The sequence below is a fragment of the Filicampus tigris genome, chromosome 4 (genome assembly GCF_054856515.1).
Source record: "Filicampus tigris isolate MCC_2025a chromosome 4, RoL_Ftig_1.0, whole genome shotgun sequence".
Classification (NCBI taxonomy): Eukaryota; Metazoa; Chordata; class Actinopteri; order Syngnathiformes; family Syngnathidae; genus Filicampus; species Filicampus tigris.
In genome coordinates this window covers 23995310-24008687 of record NC_141220.1, presented here as the reverse complement: position 1 = coordinate 24008687, position 13378 = coordinate 23995310, and the positions used below count along the sequence as shown (strand labels likewise).

General features: G+C 42.2%; 1 protein-coding gene and 1 non-coding gene across 2 annotated transcripts; both read right to left on the bottom strand.

The window, feature by feature from the left end:
• Window positions 1-13109, bottom strand: eif4g2b (eukaryotic translation initiation factor 4, gamma 2b). The gene is made up of 22 exons (XM_086027373.1): window positions 13020-13109; window positions 11578-11642; window positions 10785-10895; window positions 9446-9511; window positions 9119-9244; window positions 8787-8889; window positions 8571-8702; window positions 8313-8379; window positions 8082-8233; window positions 7897-8007; window positions 6853-7035; window positions 6620-6761; window positions 5594-5760; window positions 5406-5519; window positions 4957-5085; window positions 4511-4615; window positions 3898-4113; window positions 3562-3820; window positions 2381-2585; window positions 1935-2143; window positions 1411-1532; window positions 1-1184 (listed from the first exon to the last, which is right to left on the bottom strand). The coding sequence occupies exons 1-22, from the start codon at window positions 13107-13109 to the stop codon at window positions 1119-1121; spliced, it is 2940 nt and encodes a 979-aa protein (XP_085883499.1). The 3' UTR covers window positions 1-1118.
• LOC147149025 (small nucleolar RNA SNORD97) lies at window positions 5193-5346 on the bottom strand. Its single transcript, XR_015086699.1, has one exon. It is a non-coding gene; the product is annotated as a small nucleolar RNA SNORD97 (small nucleolar RNA).
• Window positions 13110-13378: the final 269 nt, after the last annotated feature.

Here is a 13378-nt window from a genome sequence, read left to right as displayed (position 1 = left end):
TGATGTTATCGGTGTTCATTTACTGACTTTATTGACATTAAAGCAGGTGCACAATCATGATGAATGAGTACAATGATGTTCACTAACAATGACTCAGCAGTTTTTAAGTAGGCCGGGATGAGTAGGGGGAGAACTAGTAGTGGGGCACTTGCATCTTTTTATTTCATTCACTGAAACTTAAAAAACAATAAGACCATGATAAGCGTTGTCATTTGTCTCACTTAAATTAAGGGATTATTGCCATATTTCCTGAAAATGGCAGCCAGCAACAGGGATGAGTCAACTGTAGATGAGTAAGAGGCCTTCGTTTTTGGGAAAATGGCAGCCAGCAACGGGGATGAGTCAACTGCAGATGAGTAAGAGGCCTTCATTTTGGGACTAATTAAGTATGTAACAGTTTACCTCAATTGAAATGGCATTAAAAGGGAAAATGACGCACAACTTTGTGGAGTGACCGGAACACTAAACGTCACTAGGTAGCTTCTCAAATCAGACACCAGAACGAATTCGTTTTTAATTGCAAATGGAATCAGAAGATTGCTGATAACACAACAATGGCTTCAATATGACGTGGGCTAGCCAGATTGTTAACGTGCCTCACTGTACTGTTTTTAAAAGTTTTCACCAAAGAATGGAGATAATTACACTGATTACGTCCTGAGAAGCGTTTATTTTCATATGACTAATTGGGGCCATTATTTAAGGAAATACGCTATTCAGCACAGGGCTTTGGGGTTTCGTTTTCAACAAAATGGGCACAAAATGCCCACTTAAAGAGGTAGGAAAGTTAACCTGCGATTGGTTGAGGAGGAACTTTGACGCAAAAAAAAAAAAAAAGCGAGCACAGGCCGACTAAACCAATAATTTTACATCCTTGATCCCCAGGGTGAGCTAATTAGTCAAAAGGAGGTAAAGAAGCATTACAAAGACAAAAAAATAAAAATAAAATAAAAAGTCGTGTCACTCCACACGTGGCCACAGAATGGGAGGAGGACGGGGGGAAGGACGATTTAGATGTGGCGGTGTTGCTCGTTAGTGGTTAATCAATCGACCGATCAATGGTGGAGGTGAACGGAAAGGAAAAGGCAAAAGTGTAATCTTGTGTGGCTGGCGCCTCTTCAGTCGCCGTCATCCTCAGACTCCTCTTCCTCGGCCGTCTCCAACCACGTGAGCCACTGATTGACCTGAAAGAAGACCACAGTCGAGTTCATCCGCAAACTTTCGAGGCGATTTGTGGCTTGCATGAGCCTGCTTGACACCTAAGCTCTGATGCGTCCAAGTTACTCATAAATAAACGACGACTAGAAATAATCCAGTCAAGTATGCTGGGTCAATTATTTTCATTGACATGACCTATTTACATGCAATACAAATAAAAACAACGTAAGCATGTCTTTTTTTTGAAGATACCTGGAACAAAGCTTTTCCTTTCCCAGGGAATTCTTGGGTGATGTCTTCTTTCCATGCGAGGAAGGCTTCTTCTTCAATAATCTCCATGTCGTAGAAGTTGACAAAGTAGCGCAGCAACATGCCTTGAAACACACAACACAACTAAATATGCATATCGTCGCTGTCATGACACTTATCTCCATTTTTTTTTCCATTTTCTTATTTTTACATGAATGGTGTTTACGCTTTACAGACATCTCATTAATGTGAAAATTAAAAAAAGTTTCCAAAATTGGATATAAGTGTTTTTCACAGGACAGCGACGATGTGCTCCATATACAGTCCCATATACCCACTTTGTTAGGTACACAAGCTCTCGTCGTGCACCTATTTCACACAAAACGCTCATTGGGCGTAGGAATAAGGTGGACAGAAAAGAGGGGGACTTTCACACAGAACCTCTGCGGCGTCTGTGCACTTTCACACAGGCACAATTAAACGGGATGTACCTAATTAAGTGGCCCTTGGCGGCGGTCGCAGCGTACCTTTAGGGAAGCCGTTGGCATTGCAGTGCACCTGCAGGGCATAGAGGGCGCTGACCTGCAGCTGGGGTTGGTCGTGCAGGAACTTTTGCATGACGGGTTTGAAGGCCAGCAGCAGCGTTTTCTCCTGCTCCAGCTGCTCCTTGGAGGGGGCCGACAGCTGCTCGTCGCCCTCGGACACGCACAGCTCCTGGGCGATGTACTGCAGGAAGCTGAGGTGAGAAAAGAAGGTTAACAACGGAGTTTGCTAAGTGTTGCAATCAATTCTGTAACGGGAAGAAACGCCAAGAGTGGTGTTTTTAGTATATTCCGTGCAGCACTCATTTAATGCCGGATGATTTTTCTCAAATTTAATACAGTGATATTAAGATATTTTTGCTCACAGTTATGATGCCGTCAGAATCTTAAATTGGCTCATGCCTGGTTAAGATTTTGTAGCTTTTTACTACCTGGTCATGAGGATGTTGACGAAGCCTTTGTCAGTGTGGAGCTTGGGGGAGATGTTGTCCTTGATCCACTTGTAGATGGACTGTGGAGATGGGTCTGCCGTGATCTGCTTCAGCAGCTCCTTCTCTAGCTTGAGCAGTGGGAACAGGAAGCTTAGGCCCTTGCCCTCTAGGATCTCCAGCATGCGATCCTTGTTCTGGTCGATTTCTGCACAATGGGAGAAGGGTTAGCAGTGATGCCAACTGGGTTCGTTCCAGAGCTTAGTACGCCTCTAAAGAAATCTTCGAACCGCCTTTTAGTCTTGGTCATCAAACTATAAATTCATTTCGGTGCGGGCTTCACGGTTTGCGAATGATCAGCTGCGGCATCCAAGCGACCGCCGCATTTGACCGTGGTCACAAGAGCCGTGGTGGAGCACGAGCTGTCCTCTGCTGCTCTTATAATGAAGTTAAAGTTGGCAAGTGCTACCTAACTACCTGCAACATCATTCTATCCATACAAGTAAGGGTGTTTTCCTGTGTTTAATCTTTTTTTTATATCATTATTATTATTATTATTTATGAACAACCCTAATATGCAAGTTTTTATTCTATTTTGTGCTTTTATAACAGGAAATGTTTTTTGCTTTATAGCAAATTGAATTGTAACTTGCTCTCTGTTCAAACAACAACAAAAAAAGTCTTATGTATTTGTGAGACATATTGCTGTGCCGAACCGCAACCCCCATAGCGAGGTACGTACCAAACCATGACTTTTGTAAACCTGTACGTATATATATATATAAATATATATATATATATATATATATATATATATATATATAGTCCCTATGTCCGTAAAAAATCAAAAGTGAGGCGACTATGGGAGTATTAAAATATCAAATATCAGTATTTATATATATTAAACAATCAGTTTATTAGTCATTTATTCTAATTGAATTACAAGTACATTGTAAAGATGTGAAAGTATTATTTGTACATTGAAATAAACTTCACATACTATAAAGTTTTTACATCATCTAAATGACCTGGTCCAATATAGTGTCACCCTTGAGCAGAAGTTTACCCACTCATGGACAAAATAGTATATACAGTCGTATATATAGTAATGGAGGTGTGAATGGTTGTCGCGTGATCCACAGTTGACAAGCAGTATAGAAAATGGATGACCATTAAGGTCCTACCCGGCAGCATCTTCTGCATGTTGACTTTGCTCTGCTGGAAGATGTCGGTGAGCCACTCGCGGTCCTTCAGCTTGGCTGTCTGCTGCAGGCAGAGCAGGAAGAGCGGGAAGTGGGTGCCGTTCTCCAGCGGGTGTGCCAGCTCGGCGACGCTCAGTAGCTCGGCGATGACGGCCCGCGCGGCGAACTGGGCCAGGTACGACTTGACCAGGGGCACGTCAACCTCGATCTTGGGGCACTGGTCCAGGACATTGAGGAAAGCCTGTAAAAGGAGAGACGTGACCATGCAGCTTCGTTACTGGTGACAAAACGACAAAGGCATTTTGGCAGCATGCAAACCTGCATGAAGTTCTCAGCTGTGATGAGCCCGTCGAGGCGCAGCGCGTGGATGAGGGTGCTGGCGTGCTCCTTGTCCTCGTCAGGTCGGTCTAGAGAACACACGATGATCTTGCTCAGCATCTCCGACAGGAAGTGCTTGGGGGCCTTCATTTCCCGCACGCCGTTGACCGCCTCGCTCAGGTTCTTGCTGGTGAAGTACTCGCTCATGGTCGCCTCCTTTGGAAATGAATCAAAAGTTAAATAGTGTCTCTTAAACTTTAATGAACGTCTCATATCGGCACATACATTAGGCAGGTGTATAGTGAACCTCCTTATATATGTGGAATACCAGCTTGAAATAATATAATTTCACTTAATTGGTCCAAATATAATCTATTTACATCCTGGCACTAACTTGACTTCTAACTTTGATTAATACAATTTAGGTTCCTTTAGGGCACCCTCCTAACATCCCTTTGGAAGCACTCCCTGGAGAATAAGAACATTTTAGAACCCACCACCAGTGTGCCAAACTCGGCTTGCATGTACATCAGTAGAATTCTATGCTGTGAAACACACAATGTAGCTTGAAGGTGCCCATTTCTAGCTAAAATGATAATATTGGTGGACATACTGTCATCTTCAGCAGCTCCTCCCTGGCAGGAGGCGGTTTCTTGTTGGTCTTGGGAGGCTTCTCTTGAATGGGTGGCGGGTTGGTTTTCAAGCCAAGCTGAGGGGGCTGAGTTGAAAGGTGGCGTGATTAAAAAAAAAGATGTTGCAAAAAAAAGAAAAAAATAAGTAACTGGGAGAGCCACACACACTGATGCACTTTCAGCCAGACAATTAGAGAACAAAAAAAAAAAAAAAAAATCACTCAAGGGGTATGAAGCAGATGTGGAAAACGGCCAATTGGAGCTGGAGTCAGAAAATATAACACTTCACTTTGTTTAATGGGAAATATGGATTTGATTGACTAAATTGAGTTACAACAAAAAAAATCTCCTAAGCCATGGTACTATTGCACATTTTAATGGGACGCCCTGTCCAGTTGAAAGTGACACCTGCACGAGACCTGCTCACCTGTCCCAGGGGTGGGGTTTGCGTGCGAGGGGGCTGGGCGCTGGGAGGCATCATGGAGGGGATCTGCGGTGTGAGTTTGGGAACCTGGCTCTTGTTGAGGAGGAATGACTGAGCCGGCCGCAGGCTGATCTGCGGGAGGACACACACAAACACCACCCCAAAAAAAAAAAAAAAAAAAAAAAAGGCATTTGTCTCGCATCTTAAACAAAACCACAGCCTGAGCACCAAATGTGGTCATGCCCTCAGATCTCATAATCACAGTCAGAGGACCGCCAACCAGTGTGAGGAAGAGGAGCAGAGGAGGAAGGAGAGAGGAGGAGGAGGAGGAGGAGAGGACTGGTGGCAGTTTGCTTCCTCAGAATAACGCGTCTTTTTATCATCAACGAGCCAAGGGGGAGGGGGAGCGCACACTAGCGGGCGCAGCACGGAGAAGAGTGACCAGCAGTTACCTCATCCGCATTTAGCTGGCCTTTCTTGCTGAAGCGTGGGGGCAAGTCCTTGGACTGGACCTGCTGCTGGGCCGCGTGGTTCTGGCTCTGGCTGATGAAATGCTGGTTCTGAACCTGCGCGGACAGAGAGGACAGTGAAGACATTTGGGGCGGGATGACACGGCAGGAGAGGTAAGGTGCTCGTTTACCTGGTTGGACTTGACGAAGGAGGACTTGGGCCCGATGTCGAACTGTGACTGCGGCTGAGGAGCGATGTGGCCGCTGTGGCCGTTGAAGAGCGGGTTGGTGCGATGGCGTCCCATGGTAGGAGAGTACCTGTCCTGAATCACTCCCGGTCCTGTTCCAATCCCACTGCCTGGAGGAGGGACGCATGTAAAAACATACACATCAATATTGCATCAATTTAGCAAGTCATAAAATATGAACGCAATAAAAACAATACACTGATTTTTGATCAGGTGGTAAATCTTTGTTATAAGAAGGTTATGTTGTTTCTACATTCCCTTTTAAGGTTATTTGCGATTTTAAGTCAAATTGTAAACTTTTTGTAGCCATCATGTCATGCTGCAGGTTTTAAAATTCATATATATATATATATATATATATATATATATATATATATATAAAAAAACCTCAATGAAAAATTTAATGAAACCTAACTTTTGCTCTTTTGTTTTTATTACACAGGTGCATCTCAATGGGTGGAAAAAAAGTGAAACTTGTAGATTCACACAGAATGAAATATCGTCGCTGTCATGTGAAAAACGCGTATCACGAAATTTTTTTTTTCATTTTCTTATTTATCCCTGAATCACGTTTCCGCATTACAGACATTGCATTAAAGTGAATTTTTTTTAAAAGTTTCCAAAATTGGAGATCAGTGTTTTTCACAGGACAGCGACGATATTACTTTATTATAATTTTGATAATTATAGTTTACAGCATCGGTTTCAAACTTAACTCATTCACTGCCAGACATTTTCAGACCTTCCTTTACCCTAACGTTTGAAAAAAATATAAATAAGTTCTGGGATTGAATGGCTGGACTGTGAAAAGATAAGTAAATTTGTCAATGGCAGTGAATGAGTAAAGTTCTGGATTAAGTTGTCCGCTGAAGTAAAATCCTGTGCGTCTACCTAATGTTTCTTGCTAAAATTTGTCCCGGAATTGCAGATTGTCCATAAAACTGAGTGTATCGATGGCTCAACTCATACCCGGCATTTGTCCAAACATGTCGGCCAATCCGCCCAGCGTCTCCCTGTCCAATTTCATTCTGTTGGGCATGAAGGGGCTTTCCAGGAAGAAGTCCATCCTCATGCCCTGCGACATTTGTGCTGGGATGAAAACGCCCAAATCCTGCAGACATAAAAAATGTTATTTAAAAAATAAATAATCACAACCAACACGCAGGGTGCTCTGCGTGGCTACGTGGAGGAGACCCGCCGACCTTCACTGCGTCCTGTCGGATCTGGTTGATCGTCTTTGGTCCGTTGTCGAGGAAAGCCTTGCGGGGGACCCAGTTGTTCTCTCGCAGCTCCACTGTGTCTTGCAGCAGGAAGCGGATCCTCGCTGGCAGATCCTTGTTGTTCATTAAGGATCGCATACGGCCAAAGTACTGATCCATTAAAGACTGTGGCAACAGAAAAAGCCTTAAGTTTGCACAAAAGATAAAGCGTGCATTACAGTTAAAGCGTCCACGCACAAAAAAATATATTTTCTGACGAAAAAAAAAGTATATAATTATTTATCTGTAAGTACACACTAGACCTGTCACAAACAAATCTTTATAGAATAGATTATCCTATCAATATTTCATTTTCTATCAAATACTCAGGTAATCAAAAAGTCAAAACCATGTTTCATTAGAAGATAAATAAAACACTAAATAATGAAATATTCCACTTGGTATATGATAAATCAATACAAGACTTTCACATTTTTAATTGAACTACTACAATAAATGAAGTTTTCCAGCAAAATTCTCATTTCTTAAGATGTCTGTAAGTGGTGGATTCATGCATGTTGACATTTAGAGGAAAGCCCTCTAAGGAATTTCAGTCTCATTAACAACAAAAAGTCACTAGATTTGTTGCTCGTTGCTTTTTTGAAAAGCAGCCTCTGGAGAAAATCGCAAAAGTCCCAAAATATAGCGACAAAGACTCTGAATTGTTGTATGCCTGCCCTAACACCGCAGCTGGTTGTCATGGTGACAAAAGTCCTACTTGGCCTTTGCATGAGGAAATACTCCATCCCCCGAAATGGTGTGATGCGATGGTTTATTGTGCTGTAATTCTTTATACTTTGTGTATTGTGGCTGAAGAATGTCACAGGCCTTTTGTTTGGACACCTGGCAACTACTAAACATGAAAAGACGCACAATACACTACGTCACCTTTAGAAGATGTATACTGGTGGAAAAATGGAGCCCCCTTAAATGGCTTTCCATGGGCGTAAACTATAATTATAGCGGGGTCGATCTGATTGCGGTTACCTTTGCTTTCTCATGGTCGAGTCTCGGCCCGACAGTCCTCATTATCTGACAGAGACACTCCAGATCCTCGCCCATATCCTTAAGTTGGACTCTCTTCTTCTTTTCCAGAAGCTTTAAAAAGGAGAGAGCGTCACACAATGTTTTTGGAAGGACATCGTTCCAAAGAATCAAGGACGTGTATATACCGTTTTGATGCACTTATGAAGGATAGATTCATGGATGAGGTCGAGTTTGCCAAGTTCCCCGATGAATTTAATGTTGCCGAGCATCTTGATCTTGGCAATGGCTCTCTGCTCCTCCTCCTCAGAAGTAAGAGGGTTGTCATGTTTGTCATAGACTGAGGGACGAGACAAGGCGGTTAGTCGGGACAAATGAAGCCGACACGACATGCAAAGACCCTCATCAAGTAGACTTACTTTCAACATTTCGGGCACGGTTTTCAAATTCATCTTGAAGCTTGGAAATCAGCAGTCTTCTGAAGGTCTGGAGGAGCAACACAATCAACATGGAAGGTTAACCATTTTTATTTTAATGAAAAAGGGTCAAATTTAAGACTGTAAAGATGATGCAAATAGTGGCAAGTGATTTTCATTTACACAACTCCAGATGGAGTAATAAGCGTGTGTGTAAAATTTCTAACCACCGATAGAACTAACTGCAGGAATTACACGCACCGTGCTCTGCTTTTGGGAGGTTTGGCTCTCGGTTGAAGGGCCATCAAAGTTTGGTGCGTCCTCTGCCAAGCGCAGACATAGCTGAGCATAGAGCGAGCTATACTTGGGCTCTTCTAGGGCTTTGTCCACAATCTGCACGACACACAACAAGCGGTCGGGGGTCACCCGGAGAAAGCGCGCGCGTACGCATTGGGCGCCGTGTGTGCGTGTACGTACCAGCAAGATGATACCTTTAAGGACGAGTTTGGAGTCTACGCCCACGTTCAGGAGCTCAAGGCATAGCTTGTCAAACTTATCAGGCGTGAGTTTATTGAGTATGCTGGAGGAAGGCGAACAAACGCGTCATTGTGATGACCAAGAATAAAACACATGGAAGAGAATAGCGGTTAGCCTCGCTAGTTTTGGCTATTCCAGTCACCGCTAGTCTTCCCTCAACTCCTCGTGTAGACAAGAAACTTCTACGAATCGGGTTTTACAAGCTTGGCATAAATGAATTGCCGATGTTGGGGGGGACGCGGACTAAGACTTCAAAACGCAGGTCTGCTTACCCTCTCACTTTCCTGAAGATGGCATCGTGCCGCTCTTTTTCGTTGCTGGAGTTGGCATCTCGTCTAGTGCTTCGTGAAGGAACCCATCTCTGAACGCTTTGCCCTGGGGTTTTCCCCAGGAACTCGCTGTGGAAACCCAAAGGAAACCGTTTGTATTACACATGTTCCTTCACGCCAAAAAAAAAATAAATAAATAAATAACACAATAACATGGCTTTGAATGACTTGAGGTGACAGTTGTGGGATCTGGGTGTGGATCAAAGCATCTGTGGATGACTGGTGACATTTTACAACAAGTGCGGGAGAACGGTTGAGGCGGTGACACACCTGTTGCCGACAGTCTTGGGATAGTGCTGAGGTGCACCCCTACCACCTCCTCCCCCCGAAGAAGCACTGCGCCAGGGAGCACAAAGAGACAAATTATAAGATTTACAATAGAAGGCTTTATTTGTTACGGCGATGAGCAGCCTAAGTGTTTACGTGCCAACTGTACGTGAATAAATAAATACTGCATGCAGCTGATGCTTGCTTAATTATTTATTTTTGTAAAAAGCATGGTGTAGCACAATCTAATGAGATTCCGTACAAGAGCTGGTACTGTATTGGTAGCAGTCCAATGAAAATGAACAGGTCAAATTCAGCACATTTTGTTTTTGATAACTTCTTAGTGTTTCAGTTAAAGCGGGGTGGGGGGGTGGGGGGCTGGGGATATTGATGAAAAACAAAAACAAGAACGCGTCCAGCATCACGAAGAGTGCTTTCAAATCAACTCTTTTCAATTTCAGCCAGCTCTTGACATTTTGGACATCAAGGGATTTCATGCTTTTTCATTTCAAGAATCTCCGTAAGTAACTCGAATTTGACTTCATAATCCAAATACTGCACTTAATTATTTCTGTACTTATGGATAACAACAGTTAAGCATTTGGGTTAACCCATGAGAGGTTCTGCATAATGGTGTATTAACTAGGACTGTAATTATACACCAAAGTCAAGACTCAATTGTTACCTCGATGTCTTACTGTCGTGACTCGAATTTATTTATAATTATTTTAAAAATATTCGAAAAACAAAATATAGCATTGGTCTTTACCACTGCTGCTAATTTTAAGATGCTGTGTCATAAACCTTACACAAACCTTAGATTGGGCGCTGTTTTTTTTATTTACATAAATGTAATAGAATTGAACAAAGATATTGATTTCCAGACCATGTTGACATTTCGAGTATTGTAAGATGTAAAATGAATGGCTATCAGTTTTATCTTTGAAATGGCACATTTGTTTTGGCTCTCACTGAGTTACTTTAATGTAACAATATATTTGAATTAGAGAAATGCACTGACCGCGGTTTATGCTTGGAGCCTACGACATTCCATCTAATGTGGTGGTTCCCGGGCGCGTACGCTTTATCTACACACAGCCGATGACATGCCCAATGCAGCAGGCTTGTGCTGCCATCCTCCACCCAGAGCAATAAGATCATCACAAGGCTCGTATCAACAGAACCCCCGCCTCCTCACTTCACCCCTCCGGCTGCACAAACAGCCATTTTGAGCTTTTCCCATATCCTGCTTTGTTCTCTGCAGCCGGAAGTTACACGGAGGAGGAGTAGGAGTGGGAGGAGGGGGGAATAGAAATACAGTACAACACAAGATGATCATTACCTGAAACGAGAAGCACCCCCTTCTGCAATCACACTCTCCACTTTGGCGGCTTGACAATGAAGAGTAGTGGAAAGAATAAGGATAATAGGAAGGGATGGGGGGGAAACGGTGCTGTGGAGGGAGAAGAGGAACAACCACCAAGTCAACAGATGAGCAATCACATACTAATCATAATATATAATCGAGCAATCACACACCAATCATAATATATAATCCAACAGGGAAAAATAATGTTTTATTTCAAATTTCAATCCGTAGTTCCATTACAGCCCGGCCTCGTCACTGACGAATACGCATAATACGAAAGCATTCATGAGACAAATGCGACAATGCGCGCTTGATGCCGTGTTTACACACATTTCTCTGCGAAAGGTTGGACACGAGTGACAAAGACGTGGATAAAGTCATTCGTGACCGTCTTTGTTAGAACAAAGCCACCCCCCCCTCACACACACACACACATATTTGGGCTAGCCGGCTAACGAGCTAATCCAGCCGGTGGGCGAAACGACGTCGTTTGCAAAAAAGGCGTTTAAAACAACATTAAGTCCAGGCAAAATACATACCACTTGAGTTTTAACTGTTAACTAAATCAGATTATAAGAACTGTCTAATGCGACAAATTTGCTAATCTGGTTGGGGTGGGGGGGCACTGGCGTTCCAGTGCAGCGGAGCAGGGCAAAGCACCACGGTTAGCCGCTTACCGGAGCCGCAATTGGGATACTACATCCGATCTTCTTCTGATCGGCAAGCAATAAATTACATTTATTATCACACCAAATCGGAGTGTTACCGGAGAGGCGACAACGCAGTTTTAGCCAAGGATAGACTTCTAGCAGCCGGCTCGGATGCTAACAGCTAGCGCAGCTAGATGGCAAATTTTCACTTGTCAGCTAGAGCGACGCCATTTTGGATCAACCGGTGCGGCGTTTGCGTCGCGAGGAGAGAGAGGAAAAAAAATCCGCCCTACCTTCACCAAGGCAGCGTCAGTTTTGTAAATGTTTTGTGACTACCAAAGGGGAAACTGGTAACGGCGCTAAAAGACAAGCGCTGAGTGGGCTTTCTGACAAACAGCTTGGCGAGGAGCAGAAATATGAGCTCAAAACAAAGCACACGCATCAATCTCCCTATCCCTTTAGCTCGCTCCGGCTTGGGTGCGTTAGCTGCCTAGCCGTTTCGCTTAATGTGGGCCACGCGAGTTGCCAATCAAAGCGTTTCGTATGGTTGACGTATATTGTTGCTGTGCCGATTTGGACCAATTATAAGATAGAAGCACATTATTAGGCGTTACCAGTAAGAATTTCAGCCAATGAAAGGCTTTAAATGAAGACAACAGACCGCCCTCTTTGGTTGATTGACGTCTAATTTAACATCTGCAGTGCAGGAAACTACTGTGCGTGTGTTCGTTTTTCATAAATACAAAGTGACCCATGGGCTTTAACCTATACTGTAAATAAAAGAATTAAAAATGAATAATTTCTCATTTGTCATCACATTAACATTAACGTTTATGCAAATCATTCAGTTGGCGTGCATTCTAAAAAAGACCGTTCTACAGTTTTCCTTTCATCATCATTATTAATTTGGTTTTAATGCACAGAAATGCAGCAAACTTGAACATATGATTAATTTTCCTATTTAAAAAAAACGTAGAGCAAAATTTAACTGCTGAAATCATTATCTGGATTATGGACAAAGTGATAGCTTCCTAGTGAATCGTTTAATTTAATCTAGAATAATATATTATATAATATATAATAATAATTATATATATATATATATATATATATACATATATATACATATATATATATATATATATATATATATATATATATATATATATATATATATATATATATATATATGTATATATATATATTCACACACATTCGTTTTTTTCTAAAGGAAAAATAATATTTTATAAAATAAAGAAAGTATATTTTTTAAAAGCACATTTTAAAGATGATCAAAATGGAAATGAACAAAATGAAATGAAATAAGAAAGATAAAAGTTAGTTACAGTTTCAACTTTTAGACACTTACGTAGTGGCTTACAGTGTAACTCAGTCGCCACTAGAGAGCAGAATAGTCCCTTCTAAAGAGAAGGCACCTGATGGAAAAAGGAAAACTGTACCTTTTGCCTCATATGGGATGTACCCACAAGACCACTGTTTAAAGCAACAATCAACCACACCAGCCTAAACGTAATTATCGTTTTAATTAGACATGCACCTTCCTTCCATATCTGAAGCGGAAGAGGAAGACGAGGAACGAGAGGGTGATGGAGCTCAGCTGCACAGCCCAAATTGATTCGTGGCACATTCTAATTGTTTCACCAAGGCATAAGCCAGAGAGCATTCAGGCGTGAGGCTAAAATATTCCAGAAATTAAACATGCCGGTCATAATAGAATAATATAATATTGCCTTTGGAGCATACATTTTTTTTCCACCCATCGAAAATAATGGGAATAGAAATAAACTAGCAAAATTTTGAGATACTTTAGTGACTAATGCACTACTTTAAGACTCATGCATAATACAAGGAAACATCTCTTGAAATATGCTGTAAAACATGTCTTTTATTCCTTGA

Bases quoted from the DNA above. Each gene is read 5' to 3' on its own strand.
- eif4g2b (XM_086027373.1), bottom strand. From the start codon at position 13,109: ATGTGCCACGAATCAATTTGGGCTGTGCAGCTGAGCTCCATCACCCTC. The intron at 9,245-9,445 runs GTGTGTCACCGC...GGGTTTCCACAG, and splicing joins CCCAAGACTGTCGGCAACAG to CGAGTTCCTGGGGAAAACCC. The intron at 3,821-3,897 runs GTTTGCATGCTG...CTCCTTTTACAG, and splicing joins CAGCTGAGAACTTCATGCAG to GCTTTCCTCAATGTCCTGGA.